Raw genomic sequence first — 15,827 nt, 5'->3', positions numbered from 1 at the left:
GATGGATGTTCAAAGTCTCTGGGTGTTTATCAGTAAGGAAAGACATTATCAAGCCATTACAGAACACTGTGTGTTGGGAAATGCCATTGTAAATAATATCTATACCAAGCAATAACTTACATTCTGTAAAACACATTCAAATAAACTCAACTGCATGGTGTAAAAAACTGTTTATGTTAAATCCTTAATATGCCTTCTAATATTTAAATTCAGAGCACAATCACGGAAAATAAACAGATGCACTTTGACCAATTAAAGGAGAGTTTAATCGCACATGACTTGTATTACAGGTCACATTCTTTCTGATCCTATTTTTTAAACCCTAGTTAGTATGTAATGTTGCTATAATACCATAAATAATACCTGTAAAAGGATAAAGCTCAAAGTTCACTGCCAGGTGATATACAATATTTTCTTTAACAAAATTCGCCTTTCAAAGCCTACAGCGAACGGCCAGTTTGGACTACAGCCTTCTACTTCCTGCTTTAATGACGTCACTAGAACAGTTTTTTGACTAACCTCCGCCTACAGGAATATGTCAGTCGCCAGCTAAGCTAACGGCAAGCTAAACTGCTATCGAATCCGAACACACTAAACAAACTACACAATCAGAAATCGTTACGTATTTCTGAAGGAGGGACTTCATAGAACAAGGAAGACAACAGCCCGTTTTGAGGACAGTGAAAACAGCGCCATACAAATAAGTAAATTGTGAGAAAAATACCAAGTTTTTTTTACACGTGAAAAATGAACACGTTATATTGCGCACTGTAAACACAATCAAAGTTTCAAAAACAGAAAGAACGGGACCTTTATTAAAGTCTGGTTTGTTTGGAAATATTGCCTTGTAAATGCTAAACGAACATTGTCGCAATTTAACCCCAGGTTAAAGCAATCATCTACAGGTCTGAAAACACCCTAAAGGGGGTCGCACACCAGCCGCGCTGCGTCGAGTCTCGTCTAGGACAACTCGAAGGTATCGTAAACCAGAAGTGCACATTAAATAGCTTCGTCAGATAGCAGCCAATGTTAATCGTTAATGATTTGGGACAAATATGATGTTATTTAATGTTAAACTATGTGAGTGGCGCGACAGGGATTTGAGCAACTTCCTGAGTTGTAGCTGGGCGGTGCGGACAGGCGCATACTCATAGAAAACAATGTGTTTTTTTAGAATGGCGTGGCGCTGAGCTGCGTGTCCGGTGTGCAACCCCCTTTAGTCTAGGACTAGCCTTAAGCCTTGTCTGTATAACCAGGGGTAGGAGTGCGACTTGCATAAAAACTAATAAAAATGAAGCTAAAATGACATTAATAAAAAACTGACATTTACTTGATCACAGATTGACAAAGAAATGTGACTCTGTCTGTGAAATCCAGACTAATGTCTCATAATCTAATAATAAGATAAGGAGCATCAACTTTTGCTTTCACTTTAATTTTAATCTTTGACATGGCCTTGCTCAGTCAATATTAAATACATCAAGGTTATATTCTTTCATAATGTTCTTTACATTACGCAAGATGATTTTACGGGAAAAAAGGTGATCGCAAAAAATGACTTTTTTACAGACAGGGTCACAAATAGAGAGGTAAAAACATTAAAAAGCAACAAACTACTAGCAAACTGGTAATATCTGGAACCTTCTTATGACAAAGATATCCACCTTTAGATTTATTCATCATGGTGGTTAATTTTAGCATTTGTGACTCAAATTGCTCAATGATTATTTTTTATCATCCCAATATAGCTCGCTTGCGTCCAAAAGCTATTTAAAGAAGAAACGTCCCAAAAAGGGCAAAATCTGAGTCACTAACTTAATTTCCGACAAGTGAAAGCAGGATATTGCGTGATATCTACACTATCTAATTGCATCAGGAGTGACATTTTTAGTACAGAATACAGGTATCTTAAGTGACTTGAGATACGAGCAGAGGGCAGAAAAAGCAACGCAATGACAGGATGGAGATACAAGACTTCCAAAAGCTCAGTTCATTTACATGAGCACTGATACACAGAGCAGAGGTATTATAATTCTGCAGGCGTGGGCAAGGTAGAGGACACCAGCAATGATAACTCAAGTCCACAGGGTGTGCGAGTTTATGTGTAAGCTGGGTCTCGACATTGCAATACTGGATGCTCTGGGTGCAACTCTGCTTGAGAAATCATTACACATCAGGACACCACTGATGAAAAGTGTGGAGAAAACAATAAACCCGCCGACTAGCATGTAGGAAGCACAGACATTCTGAAGAAGGGGGTCAAGAAAGAAGGGAAGAGGGGTGACAACGAAGGTATTGGTTTCGAAGGATTAAGTGGGGAAATGAGAAGAGAAAAAATAAAAACATGATTATAAAACCATCATTATGATAATAATAATAATGATCAGGCATGTGATTGGCCAAGCATAAAAAAGAAGCAAGGAACCCAACATCAGACTCCTTATGATTTCTCAAATCACTCCTGTGGTACTTTGATTTCACCTGCCTGTCGGTTTTTGTAGCGCTGCATGAAGTTGAAACAAACCTAATGTCAGGAATACATATTGAATGGCAGTGAAGCGTCTACAAACAACGGGCGCATAACCCCCCACCATCACAAAAATAAAACTTAGCGGATTTACGTGATTTAGACAAGTCATCCCACCAAGGTCAGAAAAAAACGGAAATCCGTATTTATACGGAAAAAATCCCATCCTTGATGATATATTTGAGATGATAATTAAGAAGACTTCCTCATAGTCAAGGTTACTGGCATGATAAGGAGAACATGCAGTCATCCCTGACTTTCATTTTGAGGACAAGGAAATAACCTGCATCAAAACAAATAAAGTATGGACAGATTGTATTAAGATTCAGAACCTGATCTGGTGAGTGCTGAATTAATAATTAGGATTTTGCATGCCAATCACATTTTCATACACATGTTTGTGGGACTAAAACACAGAATGCAAAGTATTTCTCATCTGCTGCAGAGTAGTTTCCATTTGGTCAACAAGCAGACGATGCAAATGTTACAAACATGCGATGTACAAATCAGAAATGGAGGTCATTTGAATTAAAACTGGGTTGAAACCAATACAAAACAGCTCATTTTAAACTGTGAAAAAGAAAGTAATTGATATAACTGACATTGGAGGGAAAATAAAGCAACTTATTTTAAGATTAATTTCTTTCAAGAGCAATACTGAACAGGTTAAAAGTGCACTCAATGTAGGGCTGCACGATTATGACAAAAAGCATAATTCTCAATTAAGTATTATTCGCACTGGATTAGTATTATCTGGGGACTTTGTCTGATTTAAAAATGTCACCCCTACATCTGAGTTTCGTGTGGCCGGTTCACACAGGATAAGCAAAGCCTAATTTAACTCGTGATGCAAAAGCGCCGCGTCGAGCGTTAGTGGATTCTATTTAGAAACGGTTCTGCGATGTTGTGGAGGACAGCTCCGCCTAAACTTAGAGATATCAAATGATGACAGTTCAGCACATTTTCAATATTAATCATCAAACATGGATGAGGAGAAATCCCTCAACTTTCACGGGTAAAAGTTATAAAAAGCGGAGGGATATGTGTCTCTGTAGGTGCGCTCCTGCAGTGCGAGAAGCTCAGAAACAGAGAAAAACAAAATAAAAAAGGCACACAGGTTAAACAAGCCTTGAAAAATCATATACTATCCCACCAATTCCTGGCCAAATTACAGAGGTTCCCATTCGCATTGGACTAATATTATCAGAGGACGTTCGGTGTTGGGCGAAATATGGTAGGTTTTTATTTGACAAATTACAGACATGGCAGATTTGCACAGGATTAAGATCACAGACAACCTCTGCAATTATTACAAATCACTAGAGGTCACAAGGTAATACTAATCCCGTGCAAGATTTTACATTAGTTTTAAAAGGTTTTATAACTTTCTAAATAATATATATAATGTAAATATATAATTATGGGAGTTATGTTGATAGTAAAAAATCCAAAACGAATGGCTAAAGGACGAGTTAACTTATCAATTTTAAAATCTCTGATTCACCAATGTATTTGGTGCCCAAACATACCAAAACGCACAAAAATGAGCACAAATGGACAGCTGTAATGGAGGCTTTTGCCAATTACCTAATTGTTTCCCCCGTAATTGTAATCCTGATCAGTTTTATTTATTGCATCTTAACCCTTAAAAGAGGTCTAACTGTGAGTTCACACCAGATACGAGTTCAAAGATTTGCGCGAGTAGATTACAAATAAAGTCAATGCAAAGACGTGATCAGACGCGTCCTCGCGTGGGGCGATGTGAATGACGTGATATAGGTGGTGCATTTGCCGAAAACTTCGCTTGACATGTAGTTGAATCCCGCAAGTAACGCAATGGAGTATAATGGAGAAGGACTTTTAAGAGGATTGAAAAAATATTCATCTGATACATTTTTACAGCAGTTTAATTTATTGGATGTTTTCATCCACGAACAACACAAACATGGTAGTGATTTTAAACAATGCACAAAGGTTAAGCTTAGACTCCATCATAGAAGTTTTTAAGCTACATTAGGAGCTCTCTGAAAGGATTCTAAGGCTATGTTTACATTAACACGTTTACCTTTTAAAACGCATTACTTTTGCCACGTTTACGCCTTTAATTTACACTACGTCACCATTTTCGTCACCGAGTCTTATGTAAACGAACAGCTGATGTTAACGTGACAGTGCATAATTTTCAAAGTAAAATTATTTTTATTCAGGTAAATGTTTGCCAAAAATAGTAAACATCTACCAACCAGCTATTATAAACGCAATATCAGATTGTTTTAACATGTATCCTTATAGATAATGTCTTTTATATTTATGTTTGAGTATTGTTGGGTTTGAATATTGTTGTAATGTTGTTTATGTTTTGTTTAAATTTAGTTAGCTTATTACGAAAGATAGACTGTAATTTTAAAACGCCATATAGGGCACTGTAAAGGCCAATATGAAGGGAGAATTGTAATGGGTCAGACATTATTTTCGGGTTTAATTTAAGTTTTGTTTGCTACTTTAACATTTATTTCATTTCATATAATTTGTCTTTTAATTTCAATCGATGTTTTGTTGATAAGTTTTGTGAATATAAATTAATAAAAACAATAAAATCAATGTCATTAATATTTAATGCTCGTTTAGCCGATTGCGTTTTTTGCCATTTTGTGTTGCTAGCGGAGGACATGCATATTAACGTCATATTAATTTTTAATACTTTAGCTGGCCACGTTTTTTTGTCAGAGAACGCGTGTGAGGGAACACACACGCACTGAACAGCGACAGGTAAGGGAAGATAAGTTATTTGGTGTTGCTAGCGGAGGACATGCATATTAACGTCATATTAATTTTTAATACTTTAGCTGGCCACGTTTTTTGTCAGAGAACGCGTGTGAGGGAACACACACGCACTGAAAAGCGACAGGTAAGGGAAGATAAGTTATTTGGTGTTTTTCTGAAGAATACAGTCAGTTCGTATGAAAATTTTCAAATGGACTATAAGATCATAAATATGAACTGCGAACAATGAACTATTATAAATATAACATGGTGAAATGCCTGAAGAGGAACTCCTTACATTAAAGCAATAAGCATTTCTGTAGGCTAAAGCTATACTTCACCACTTATTATGTTTGACTGAAGTTTGCTGAAATTTAATTTTGCTTCAAGTTCGCTACTGTTTAATACTGTTCACTTGAATGCTTCCTTTTTAAATCATAAAGACCTTTCTGTTTGGTTTATAACATAAACATTAACCTATTAATCATATTAATATGTTGTAGGGGGGAGCTAGAACAATATAATACTTTCCCAAACACATTTTTATAGGTTCCCAAATAGTGTCTGTTGTAGTTGCTGACAGAGGATCCAGACATGAATTTTTGGCAATATCGCACACCCCTAGGCTGCATAAATGCGCAAAGGTAAGCTATTATTAGAGTAATAAGTTATTTTACACTTTTATGCGCATGCCCAGTTACGTGATTTGTCATGTTTCATGCATTTATGGTTGTGTATAGTGTGGATGAAGATTCTTTTTAAAATGCCAGTATAAACGAGGATCAGTTTTATTCTAAAATGATGTTTTAAAACGCAAATGCTCTAATGTATACAGGGCCTAAGAAGCTTTAAGAATATGGGCCAAGATTTCAAAACAGTCAGAAGTAACCAAAGCCTGCCAATATGACAGTTAATGGTCTTTGATTTAATGGTTAAAATAAATCAGTACAAAGCTGAATCAGCTAAACCACCATCATTTTCCACAATTGTTATTAATGCCTATCTTCATTAAAAGGAACATATTTTTAACCTAAAGCCTGGAGTATAGTTTGTTTTACATGTATGCAAATGTATGCGCACGGTCAAACACATAGCTTTGCAAAACATTGTTTATTTGACTTGTACATGTACACAAACAATTGTGCATTGCGACAAAATCCACTTATTGAAAAAGACACCCCCAGTACACATGAAATAGAAGATTCAATAAAAAAAATCCTGAGTTAGTATAAAAGTTTTTTAAAAGCACTCAACCTGCAAAATAGATGGAAGTACAGAGTACAAAAGCAAAGGCTTTAACTTTTGCCTTTGTTGAAATGAGAACAATATATTATAGAACAGAAAGCCATGACATCACATCTGTAAATATGCAGAGACGTAATGCCACGAGGATTGGAATATTGCCTTCAGTAAGCAAATATCTAAGGAATACAGCACCATGGCAGGAGCATGTTAAGCCATAAATCCTAAAGGTGACATGCACTCAGAAGGAATCGCTAACATCTAATGACAGTAGACTTGCCAATGAGAGACTTAGTGAAGTTACTGGCAGTATGCCATGTACTGCAGTCAGTGTCTAAAAGTCTTAAGAGGGGTAATAGTAAAATAAATTTTCCTTGATCTTTAAAAATGTGCTTAATCTCCTAATGAACTGTGAAAACAGAACGGAGCGATGTAGAGGAAACTTTCCTTCATGATAGGGACAAACTAATGGTAAGAGGTAGACTGAATAATATGCTGAGTAATACAACAACGCTTAATATTTTTAAATACAAATCAAAACAGAAAAGAGAAACATTGCATTGCACATACATTACAGAAATAGGAGGTCATGAACCCTGTGAGTCGAACCAAGTGAGTCGGACTTCAAAACGTTGTTCTACCTCTCGCATTTTGATTGGCTCACAACTGTGTCTCACCTTAATGTCACAGTTCAACAAAACCACTCAAATAACTTTGGGATGAATTTTCAGCAAAAAGGCAGATGAAATAAACCTGTGAAACTGGCATCTGAAACCTATTCAATAACAAAATGAAGAGTTTGGTTCCAAAACGCGATAAAAAACATTAAAAAAAATATAGTTACCGCCAAAAACAGTATTGTATCTGGTCAGTATTAAAAACTAAATTCTTTATAATAAGCAAAATCCGATATCCGCAGTGTTATTCCGTCATCTTTTCTCCAAACCGCGACAAACGCCAGTCCTCCTCTGCCGAATGCAATAAAAACGCTCAACAAATCACAGCGCACCATTACACGTATTGTAAACAACAATGGTGGTGCGTTGAATACACATGGAATCCTAGTTTTCCTCATCTACTTTGTATATCGTGATCAACAAACAAACAAAAAACAAATAATAAATTGATGGCATTGATAAACCTGTGCTGGTTTTCTGTGGCGGGGAAGAAACATAAGCCATCAAAATTGAATAATTTATGTAAGAGGCACTCGGCCGAAGAAAAAAAATCCGGAATCCGGAAAATCTAAGCTTTACAACGATGTGCCGCATGACCGTATATTTTGAAGATTTAATTGAAAGTTACAATGACGTAATGCAGCCTCACGTGGAAGGGAGGGGGTGTACCGTGTACGGCACAGTGTTCCTTATCAGGTTAATGTTATTATAACCTAAATATGCTATGTGAAAGTTTGTAACAGAAAATAGTGGTTTTCATTTTGTCACTTTCTTGGTATAGAACACATGTTTTTACTGAAATTAGTCGGAATGGATTTATTGCATTTTGGAACCATAATCTTCAACCATACTACTTTCTCTTTTGACTGTTTAGTTGGATTGGGTGTCATAAGAAATTTTCCGGTTCCAATTCCGGTTCTAGTACTGGTAGTCCAGATTGATACTTTCCACAAACTTGACCAACCTTACCTCATCGTTCTGCCCCCAAGCCAGCAGTTCATCACGGATATTAGTTTATAGCGCATTAACTTTTGAGTTTTATGGCCGTTTGCGTTCACGCGAACTTTAACATTTCGCTGGGTAAGACTGTACTTATTTTTTATAGTTTGTGAAGTGCAGAATTGCCTGCGGTTCCTTCTAAAAAAACAGAACCGGTTCTGAATAAGTACTGGTTCTCGGTTCCCAACACTACTGCTTAGAATGCAGATATAAAACTTATTATTAAGGCATGACAGAGAAGAAATAGTTTCATGTTTAAAATTTCATATTTCAACTCAATTGTTTTGCTGTATACAAAAACACACATAACACAATACATTCTCATTGTACATGGAGACGTTGGCTAAAGGATGATGATGCCACACAAATCTCCTACTGAAAAATTATGAGGTCACTTTACTAAAAGGGGGTATCTCGATGCATCCTCAATTTTTAATATTACTACACATGCAAGTCTGTCTCACTCACAGTTGTACTTTTCCTGCATTCAAATTCTGCTCCATTATCTCTGCTTCATTGATAAGGTGCATATCACTTAGAGACGCAATGTGGCATCTTTAAAGTATCGATGGAGCTATTTAAATTCTAAAGAACTTTCAACAGTGGTCCAAGTTCAAAACTATAAAATGCGCTTAATTAACATTCTTCTGCGCACATGCACTTAACTCATAGATATGGTAAAAACAGCCCTAAGTACTGCAGTACTTATACAAATTTGAATAATTTCGAAAATAAAATGAAGTCATCTTAATTTCCCCCCTCCCCACTTGGAAATCTGTTGAGCCCCCCAGCCCCTCCCCCTTCGTGCCCCACCTGGTTGAGAAACAATGCTCTAGATATTCTGAACTGTATCCTAGTGATTTAAAACTGATAATGGTTTAAAACTAATAAACATGCATCTATATGTAACACTGACTTATCACATCTACATTAAAACACAGCTGAAATATTGCATGCAAGCCTTCCACAAATCAAAGGCAAGCAAACACAACACCAGAGCATGTGTACTGATTTGCCTTTGAATGCGACTGCCAGATATGGTGTGTAGCTTTATCTCTCAGACCCGAGCTGCATTTCTGTTGGCTTGCATGTAAAAGATTTAAGCGCCACCGCATTTCAACCCATTTTATTTATCAAAGACATCCTCATGTTTATTCTGCTACCATAAAGGTGCCTTGCCAAGTTCAAGAAAAGGCTACAAAATAAGTACGCTTAAATTGAAAGTACACTTAAAAGTACATTTGTAACATTAAAGACTGTAAGTAAAAAGTGGAAGTGAAGAAAGTTGATAGCACTAATCCTGTTCATACATTAAAGGTCAATTACTTCAAAAACAATGCACATGACTGCACTTACTGTACAAACCTTGTGTGTCTGCTTTTGAACCCTAAGACTTTCATGGTAAGTTTATTACTCATCTATAAAACTGTCATTCTTTTGAGGCAGGTACTATTCACAATTTAAACATATCTGTTTGTAAGCCGTGTGCTACAGAAAGAATATGAAACGCAATGTTCTTTTGAAATTATTTGAAATTTCCCTTTGTAGAAATCTAACTTAAGTTGTGTTTCACCTAGAATATAATTGCAAAACTTCAGCTTGCTTCTAACTAAAGGAAAAACTTTTCAAACATTAAAACTCTAGATACTTGCATATGCTGTATAATAGCTTCATTAAAACGTAATTCACATTTTCACGGCATGAGTTTGATACATCACAATGCATTCTGCTAATGAATATATTGTTTACGGTACACAGACACAGTGCGTGGTTGGCGCGACCATTTTAATAAGCATATGCAAACGAATCGCTCAAAAGCAAATATCATCCATGCAAGTAAGCATCAGTTAATTATCCAATTAATTATCATGCAAGTGCTCAGCATTTTCGCATACTGCTTAGCCCAAGACCTTACCCTGAGCTGCAGTTTTGGGCACTGCTATAGATTTCATCTGCGATTTCTCTCTTTGGTGCTAACATTGGTTCAATCACTGAATCAAACATACTCTGGACAGTTTATGCAGAGATCATATCAACACTTCCTAACACTACTAAGACCTACATGAGAACCGAAACATCAGAGCATCTTGAACTAACCTTATCAGGTGTGCACTATTAATCTGGTAAGTCAACAGTAAATTAAAAGGCGTTTCTAATTATCACTCACCTTGGTGAAACAATCTACCTAGTTATAAATATCACAACAAGTTACCATCTGCCACTGGGGGCGTTCCACAAATTAATAAAACAAATTAAATTATAGTGCCCTTGAGCCAACAAGGACCGTCCACACGAACACTGCAATATTGCGCAGACATCCTGAGATTGAAAAAAAACAGGAAAAAACAAATCTAGGTATTGACTTTTTTAATTTGTTACATGAATTTACATATATTAGGAGTAATAAATTCTTAAAGCACTTTTCATCTCTTAAGTTTTGGTGTGTCTCATAACCAGTTATCATATGTGACAAGTGACAGCATTTAAAGCCTGTCATTTCTCCAAAACTCAATTTCAGTCTAGCATTATGATGAATAAACATATTTGACAACTAGACAGAATAACCATTGGCACCATAACAAAATGCAACGCCAATCAAAACACAAATTTCTCGCTTTCACAGAGCATAATGATGGTATGTGGCCAAATGATATCTTTGGTGGCCATTGAAAACACTGTGGGAACTTAAGCTGGGTTCCGTTATGAAATGTGCCAACAAATGCAATACACTAATGGGAATGCTCATACATTATGGATCTTTGAAAAAATTCAGTTGGAAAACTGTCCAAACTTTTAATGGCGTATATTCCATCATGTCCAAGTTCACTTTTATTAGGAGACGACGCAGCACTTATTTTGCGATGCGGAAACCGTGTCAATGCCAGCCTTCACTGGCATCTAAAAGCTATTTTGAAAGGCTGATTTGAGACACAATGGCATTACTATTTTTCGCATTTTGGCAAAATGCAGCACTTCATGCATTTGGAACTGGAAAAATGCCACAGAATAAATTATATACCTTGTTGTGCATGTATTTATATACACGGCCCTATGCTATAATAAATTGTGCATCTCTGCATTTATGTATGTTAAATCATGCATTTCTAAATGATTACATACATGAACATACTACCCACAGTATTTTTTGTGAATTTATCTGTGATTTTTTGGTAAAATGAATAAGAAAATTTGTCCACATGTAAGTCACTTAAAGTATGGATAAGTATGGTTTCTATAGCTCAACTGGTAGAGCATTGCATTAGCTGTGCAAAGGTCAAAGGTTCAATTCCCAGAGAATGCACCAACAGACTGAATGCACTGTAAGTCTCTTTGGATAAAAGCTTATGGCGAGTGCATAAATGTAAAAAAAACTCCAAACTGATTTTAACCCAGTGAGCAAAGCACCAAAGATATCTCCACAATCTATATATTAAAGGCGGAGTCCACGATGTTTGAAAAACGCGTTGGAAAAGGAGACGGGCCGACTACCAAAACACACTTATAGCCAATCAAATCAAATCAAATGCCGGGTTGCGTATGTGTGGGGCGGGTCTATCAACAGAAGGTCCAGATTCTATTGGGGTAGGGGCGTGTTTGTTTAGGTGATTTCAAATATCAACATTGGCTTTCAAACATCATGGACTCCGCCTTTAATGTTCTGTATATAAAACCTGATAGATAATGCATTACAATCCGCTTCTTCTGTGACTCATAGATTCTGCTTTGTCAGAGTTAACCTCCCACACTTTGACCCACACAGATCAATGGATAATTACAGAGCAAAGGCCTGTCAATATTGCTTTAAAAACAGCAGGAAATTGCCTTATCTGTTATAAGAGAGGAACTGAGCCAATGAAAGTGTGAGAATCAGAAACAGAGTATGCAGTGAAAATGATTCAGACTTTTTTCACCTTTGGATAAGTGGTCTAACACAAGATTTTAGTAACACTGATATTTAACATTGAAGAGGTAGAGAAATGCAGTATATAGATGGTTCGCATGCACCTTGTTGCAGTTACGAACCGAAGTGAACTTCCAGTCTGTATTTATTTATTTGTCTGGCTAAACTGATCTCTGAAACAAATACCTTATCAAAAATAAAATGTTTTGGTTTGGCAAAGACGAGGGGATACGGCGAGCATGGACCACAACTTTGCTTAGAGGTTTGATAGCCAGGCAAGAATTCAAGGACCTGCAGCTAACACTGTATACTTTTACACAGTAACATTAGCTCAGTGTAATAGTTGATATAAGTTAAATATGATTAATATATACACAAAGGTAATTTACTTGTCATTTATTACCCCTGTTATCAGAAATAAACAACTGTAAAAAGACGTGTTATTAATTCTATTCTGTTCTGTTAAAATCACAAATGATCAAATTTGGCAAAAAAAAAAACTGCTTAGGATGGTAAACGCGATAAGAATTGCACTTTTTATTTTCATACCGTTTTTGTTAAAAGAGTCTTGTTAGACTGTAAGGGATTCACAAAACCCGCTTGTGTATTTTACAGCATATTTAGGTATTTACATAGGCCAATTACCCACCCTATTAACCTATAAGAACAATACTTAAATTTGATTGATGGAATTAAAGGGATAGTTCACACAAAAATGAAAATTCGCACCCTCAAGTGGTTACAAACCTGTATTAATTTCTATTTTTGAGCACTATTGACTTCAATAGTATTTTTCTTTCCTACTACTAAAGTCAATGGTGCTTCTGTTTCCTGCTTGATTAAAAATATCTTTCTTTGTGCTTAGCAAAACAAAGAAATTTATACAGGTTTAGAACAACTTCAGGGTGAGTAAATAATGACAGAATTTTTGGGTGAACTATCCCTTTAACGGTTTCCCCGCCATTTACAAGTTATGCAGGGTTCACACCAGATGCAGTAGAGGCAGCAAGTGCAAGTTATTTACATGTTAAGTCAATGCAAAGACGCGATTAGGCATCCTGCGGCGTTGCCGCTGGAAACGCGCGAGTTGAAAAATCTGAACTTTGATGGATTTCCGCACCGCTTTAACCAATCAGGACCTTGCTGTAGTAGTGACGTAATTACAGGAAGCCAGTGGAGTCTCAGCTGAGTCACAGAAGCCCCTCCCATGACGTGAATTTCCGAATGTCTCGAATGACTAGAATTTCACGCACGAATGAAGCGAGTAAACTCAAATGTTCAAGCGTCCAACTACGTGAGAATAGCGCATTTTTGCCGCCTCTACCGCGGCTATTGTGAATGCACCATTAAGAGAAAAACATTTGCATAAAAACGTGTTCCTGATTAGTTTTTATGTTAATCTGTAATACCGTATCCACTAGATGGTGGACTTCCCCAATTTATAAAAAAAACTGAAGCAAAACATATTTACTAATTTTAAACTGTGTATGTTTCGATAATCGTTCTGAATATGATATTTAACAAAATTCCTTCACAAAAATGCTTATAAGCAGAGAAAAAAAAATTCTCGCTTTGTTTGTTTGTTTGAAAGCAGAGGGTCTGTTTTTATTTGATATGTTTGTATGTTTATATATTTTTGGAAGAAAATCTTCAAAAATCACCAAAAAATGCTAGCGGGCAACTTTTCAAAAAAAGGCTGGTGGGGAATGAGTAAGGTATGCACTGTTAAAAATCTTTGTTGAACTTAATTTTTTAAATAACTTAAGTTAATTAAACTTTACTTTTATAATTGAAAGCAACTCCTCCCTAGTAAAAAAAAAAATATAAATAAATTGTAAATTCATGCAGATTCAACTTAAAAAATGATTTTTTATAGTGTGCGTTTCATAATTGTATCTATTAACATAACAAAAGCAATACGACACTTGATGCTGTGTTATAGTGTATTATGAATAAAGGTATAGTTTGGGAGTTTTTAAAAGCATATAAACTATTAAATTCACTTTAAATATAAGCTGCACAAGTTGTTTGCTTTTATAAAATGGTACCTGCTGACTGACACATCACTGATTGTAGGGCTTGATGACCTTGATGAAACTTTGACCATCACATCCTTCACTTCAGTCTTTGCCTTTAGTGGTGTAGAAATGAGAGGCTGGGTTGAGTTCTGAATGCTATGTGAAGCTGTTAAAAATACATTAAGAAAAAAACATGAGCTTTACTTTGTATATTACTTGTATATCTATATTGCATAGCTTTTAAGACATGTGGAAAACAGTTTATCCAGTGATGACTAAATCATGAGGTTGCTAGAGTTCATAGTTTTACATTGAGAGCAGCACTCCACTATGTTAAATAAAACATTAAGTGCTCCATCTTCCTCTGAAATGCCAATTTATATGTATCCAAAGACTAAAATTAAGGGGCATAAGATGTTTCCTTGAAAGCTTTTCTTTTCACACATTTAAAAAAAGAAAAACAATCTTTTGGAAATAATGCAAAATATAGTTTCATGACACAACAAGGCATACAGCAAGTACATTTTCTTGTTAACCAGGCATTGACAGCTGGGTCAAAAAACTAATTTTAGACCCTGGATACATCTATCTCTACAGAGACTGACAATTCCAAAATCAATTGTAACGAAATTGACTGATTGATAAAGAGATACAAGTCCAAGCAACCAAGCCAATTATTTCTACATAGCAAACTGCCTATTGACTCTCAAGTTCTCATATAAAAGCATTGAGGTTCTGGTGATAACAGCATGAGGGCAGACAGCTTGTCATCAGTGTAGGAAATGAAGTCTACAGGCGCTAGTTTACTGCAATTGTCGAATGATGGTTTATTCAATGCTGATCAAAGCTAAGGTTATACCAATAAACCTTACCACCTGTGACAAAGCTCAGCATTTTTTCAATGCACAAGTTAATCAATAAAAATCTTTAGGTTTAAATAGTGTTAATGTAAGTGACGGAAAGGTTGTTATATAAACTAACCATTTCAAGTAGTAGCAGTAACTATTTATATCCCTGCACTCAGGATAATGTAATTAATTACAAAAGCACTTTTGCATTTACAAGATTTAACAAACAATTAAATATTGAACATGTTGTATTTCTCTGTATGTAAATCTAGTGGAAGATGATAATTGAGATTCAAGTGAAAAGTGTCACCCACTTTAAAAATTTATATAATACAATTTGTTTTCTATGGAGCTTAATAAAGCAATATAACAATGTGCTAAGATGAACTAAAAATCATAAAAATAAGATGAAGTAAAAACCAATATGCAAATCAACAGGACCTGTCTGATCGTGGGTTCACACCAGCCGCGTTTGAGGGATCAAATTCGGGTATACTGCGTCTAGTTTGCCGCTTGAACATTTTGAGTTTACTCGCTTCATTCACGCGCGTGAAATTCTAGTTATCGAGACATTCACCCGGAAATTTGCGTCATGGGAGGGGCTTCTGCGACTTCCCTCGCTTTCTGTAATCTGATTGGTTAACGGCGGTGCGTTTTTCCTCCAAAGTTCAAATTTTTCAACTTGCGCGTTTCTTGCGGCAACACTCAATTTGCTTGTGATTCGTGTCTACCGCACCACGCTACACGCCTTATTCGCACCGCGAGACCTCCAGACACGCATCAACGCGTCTTTACATTGACTTAACAATGAAACCACTCGCGCTTGACGCCTCTACTATGGCTGGTCTGAAT

At 36.1% G+C, this 15,827-nt stretch overlaps 1 protein-coding gene across 3 annotated transcripts in view; it reads right to left on the bottom strand.

Annotated features, from left to right (window-relative positions):
- The window catches only part of rad18 (RAD18 E3 ubiquitin protein ligase), a 62,188-nt gene that overhangs the window by 10,873 nt on the left and 35,488 nt on the right, over positions 1 to 15,827 (bottom strand). For 2 of the 3 annotated variants that reach the window (XM_055212670.2, XM_055212671.2), the window contains exon 11: positions 14,158 to 14,293. The exons of the other annotated variant lie outside the window; for it this stretch is intronic. In XM_055212670.2, the coding sequence (XP_055068645.2) occupies positions 14,158 to 14,293 (136 nt within the window). The remainder of the gene's footprint in view (positions 1 to 14,157; positions 14,294 to 15,827) is intronic. 3 annotated transcript variants of the gene reach the window in all.

The sequence above is a fragment of the Misgurnus anguillicaudatus genome, chromosome 8 (assembly GCF_027580225.2).
Source record: "Misgurnus anguillicaudatus chromosome 8, ASM2758022v2, whole genome shotgun sequence".
Taxonomy (NCBI): Eukaryota; Metazoa; Chordata; class Actinopteri; order Cypriniformes; family Cobitidae; genus Misgurnus; species Misgurnus anguillicaudatus.
This window is presented reverse-complemented; position numbering and strand designations above follow the sequence as displayed.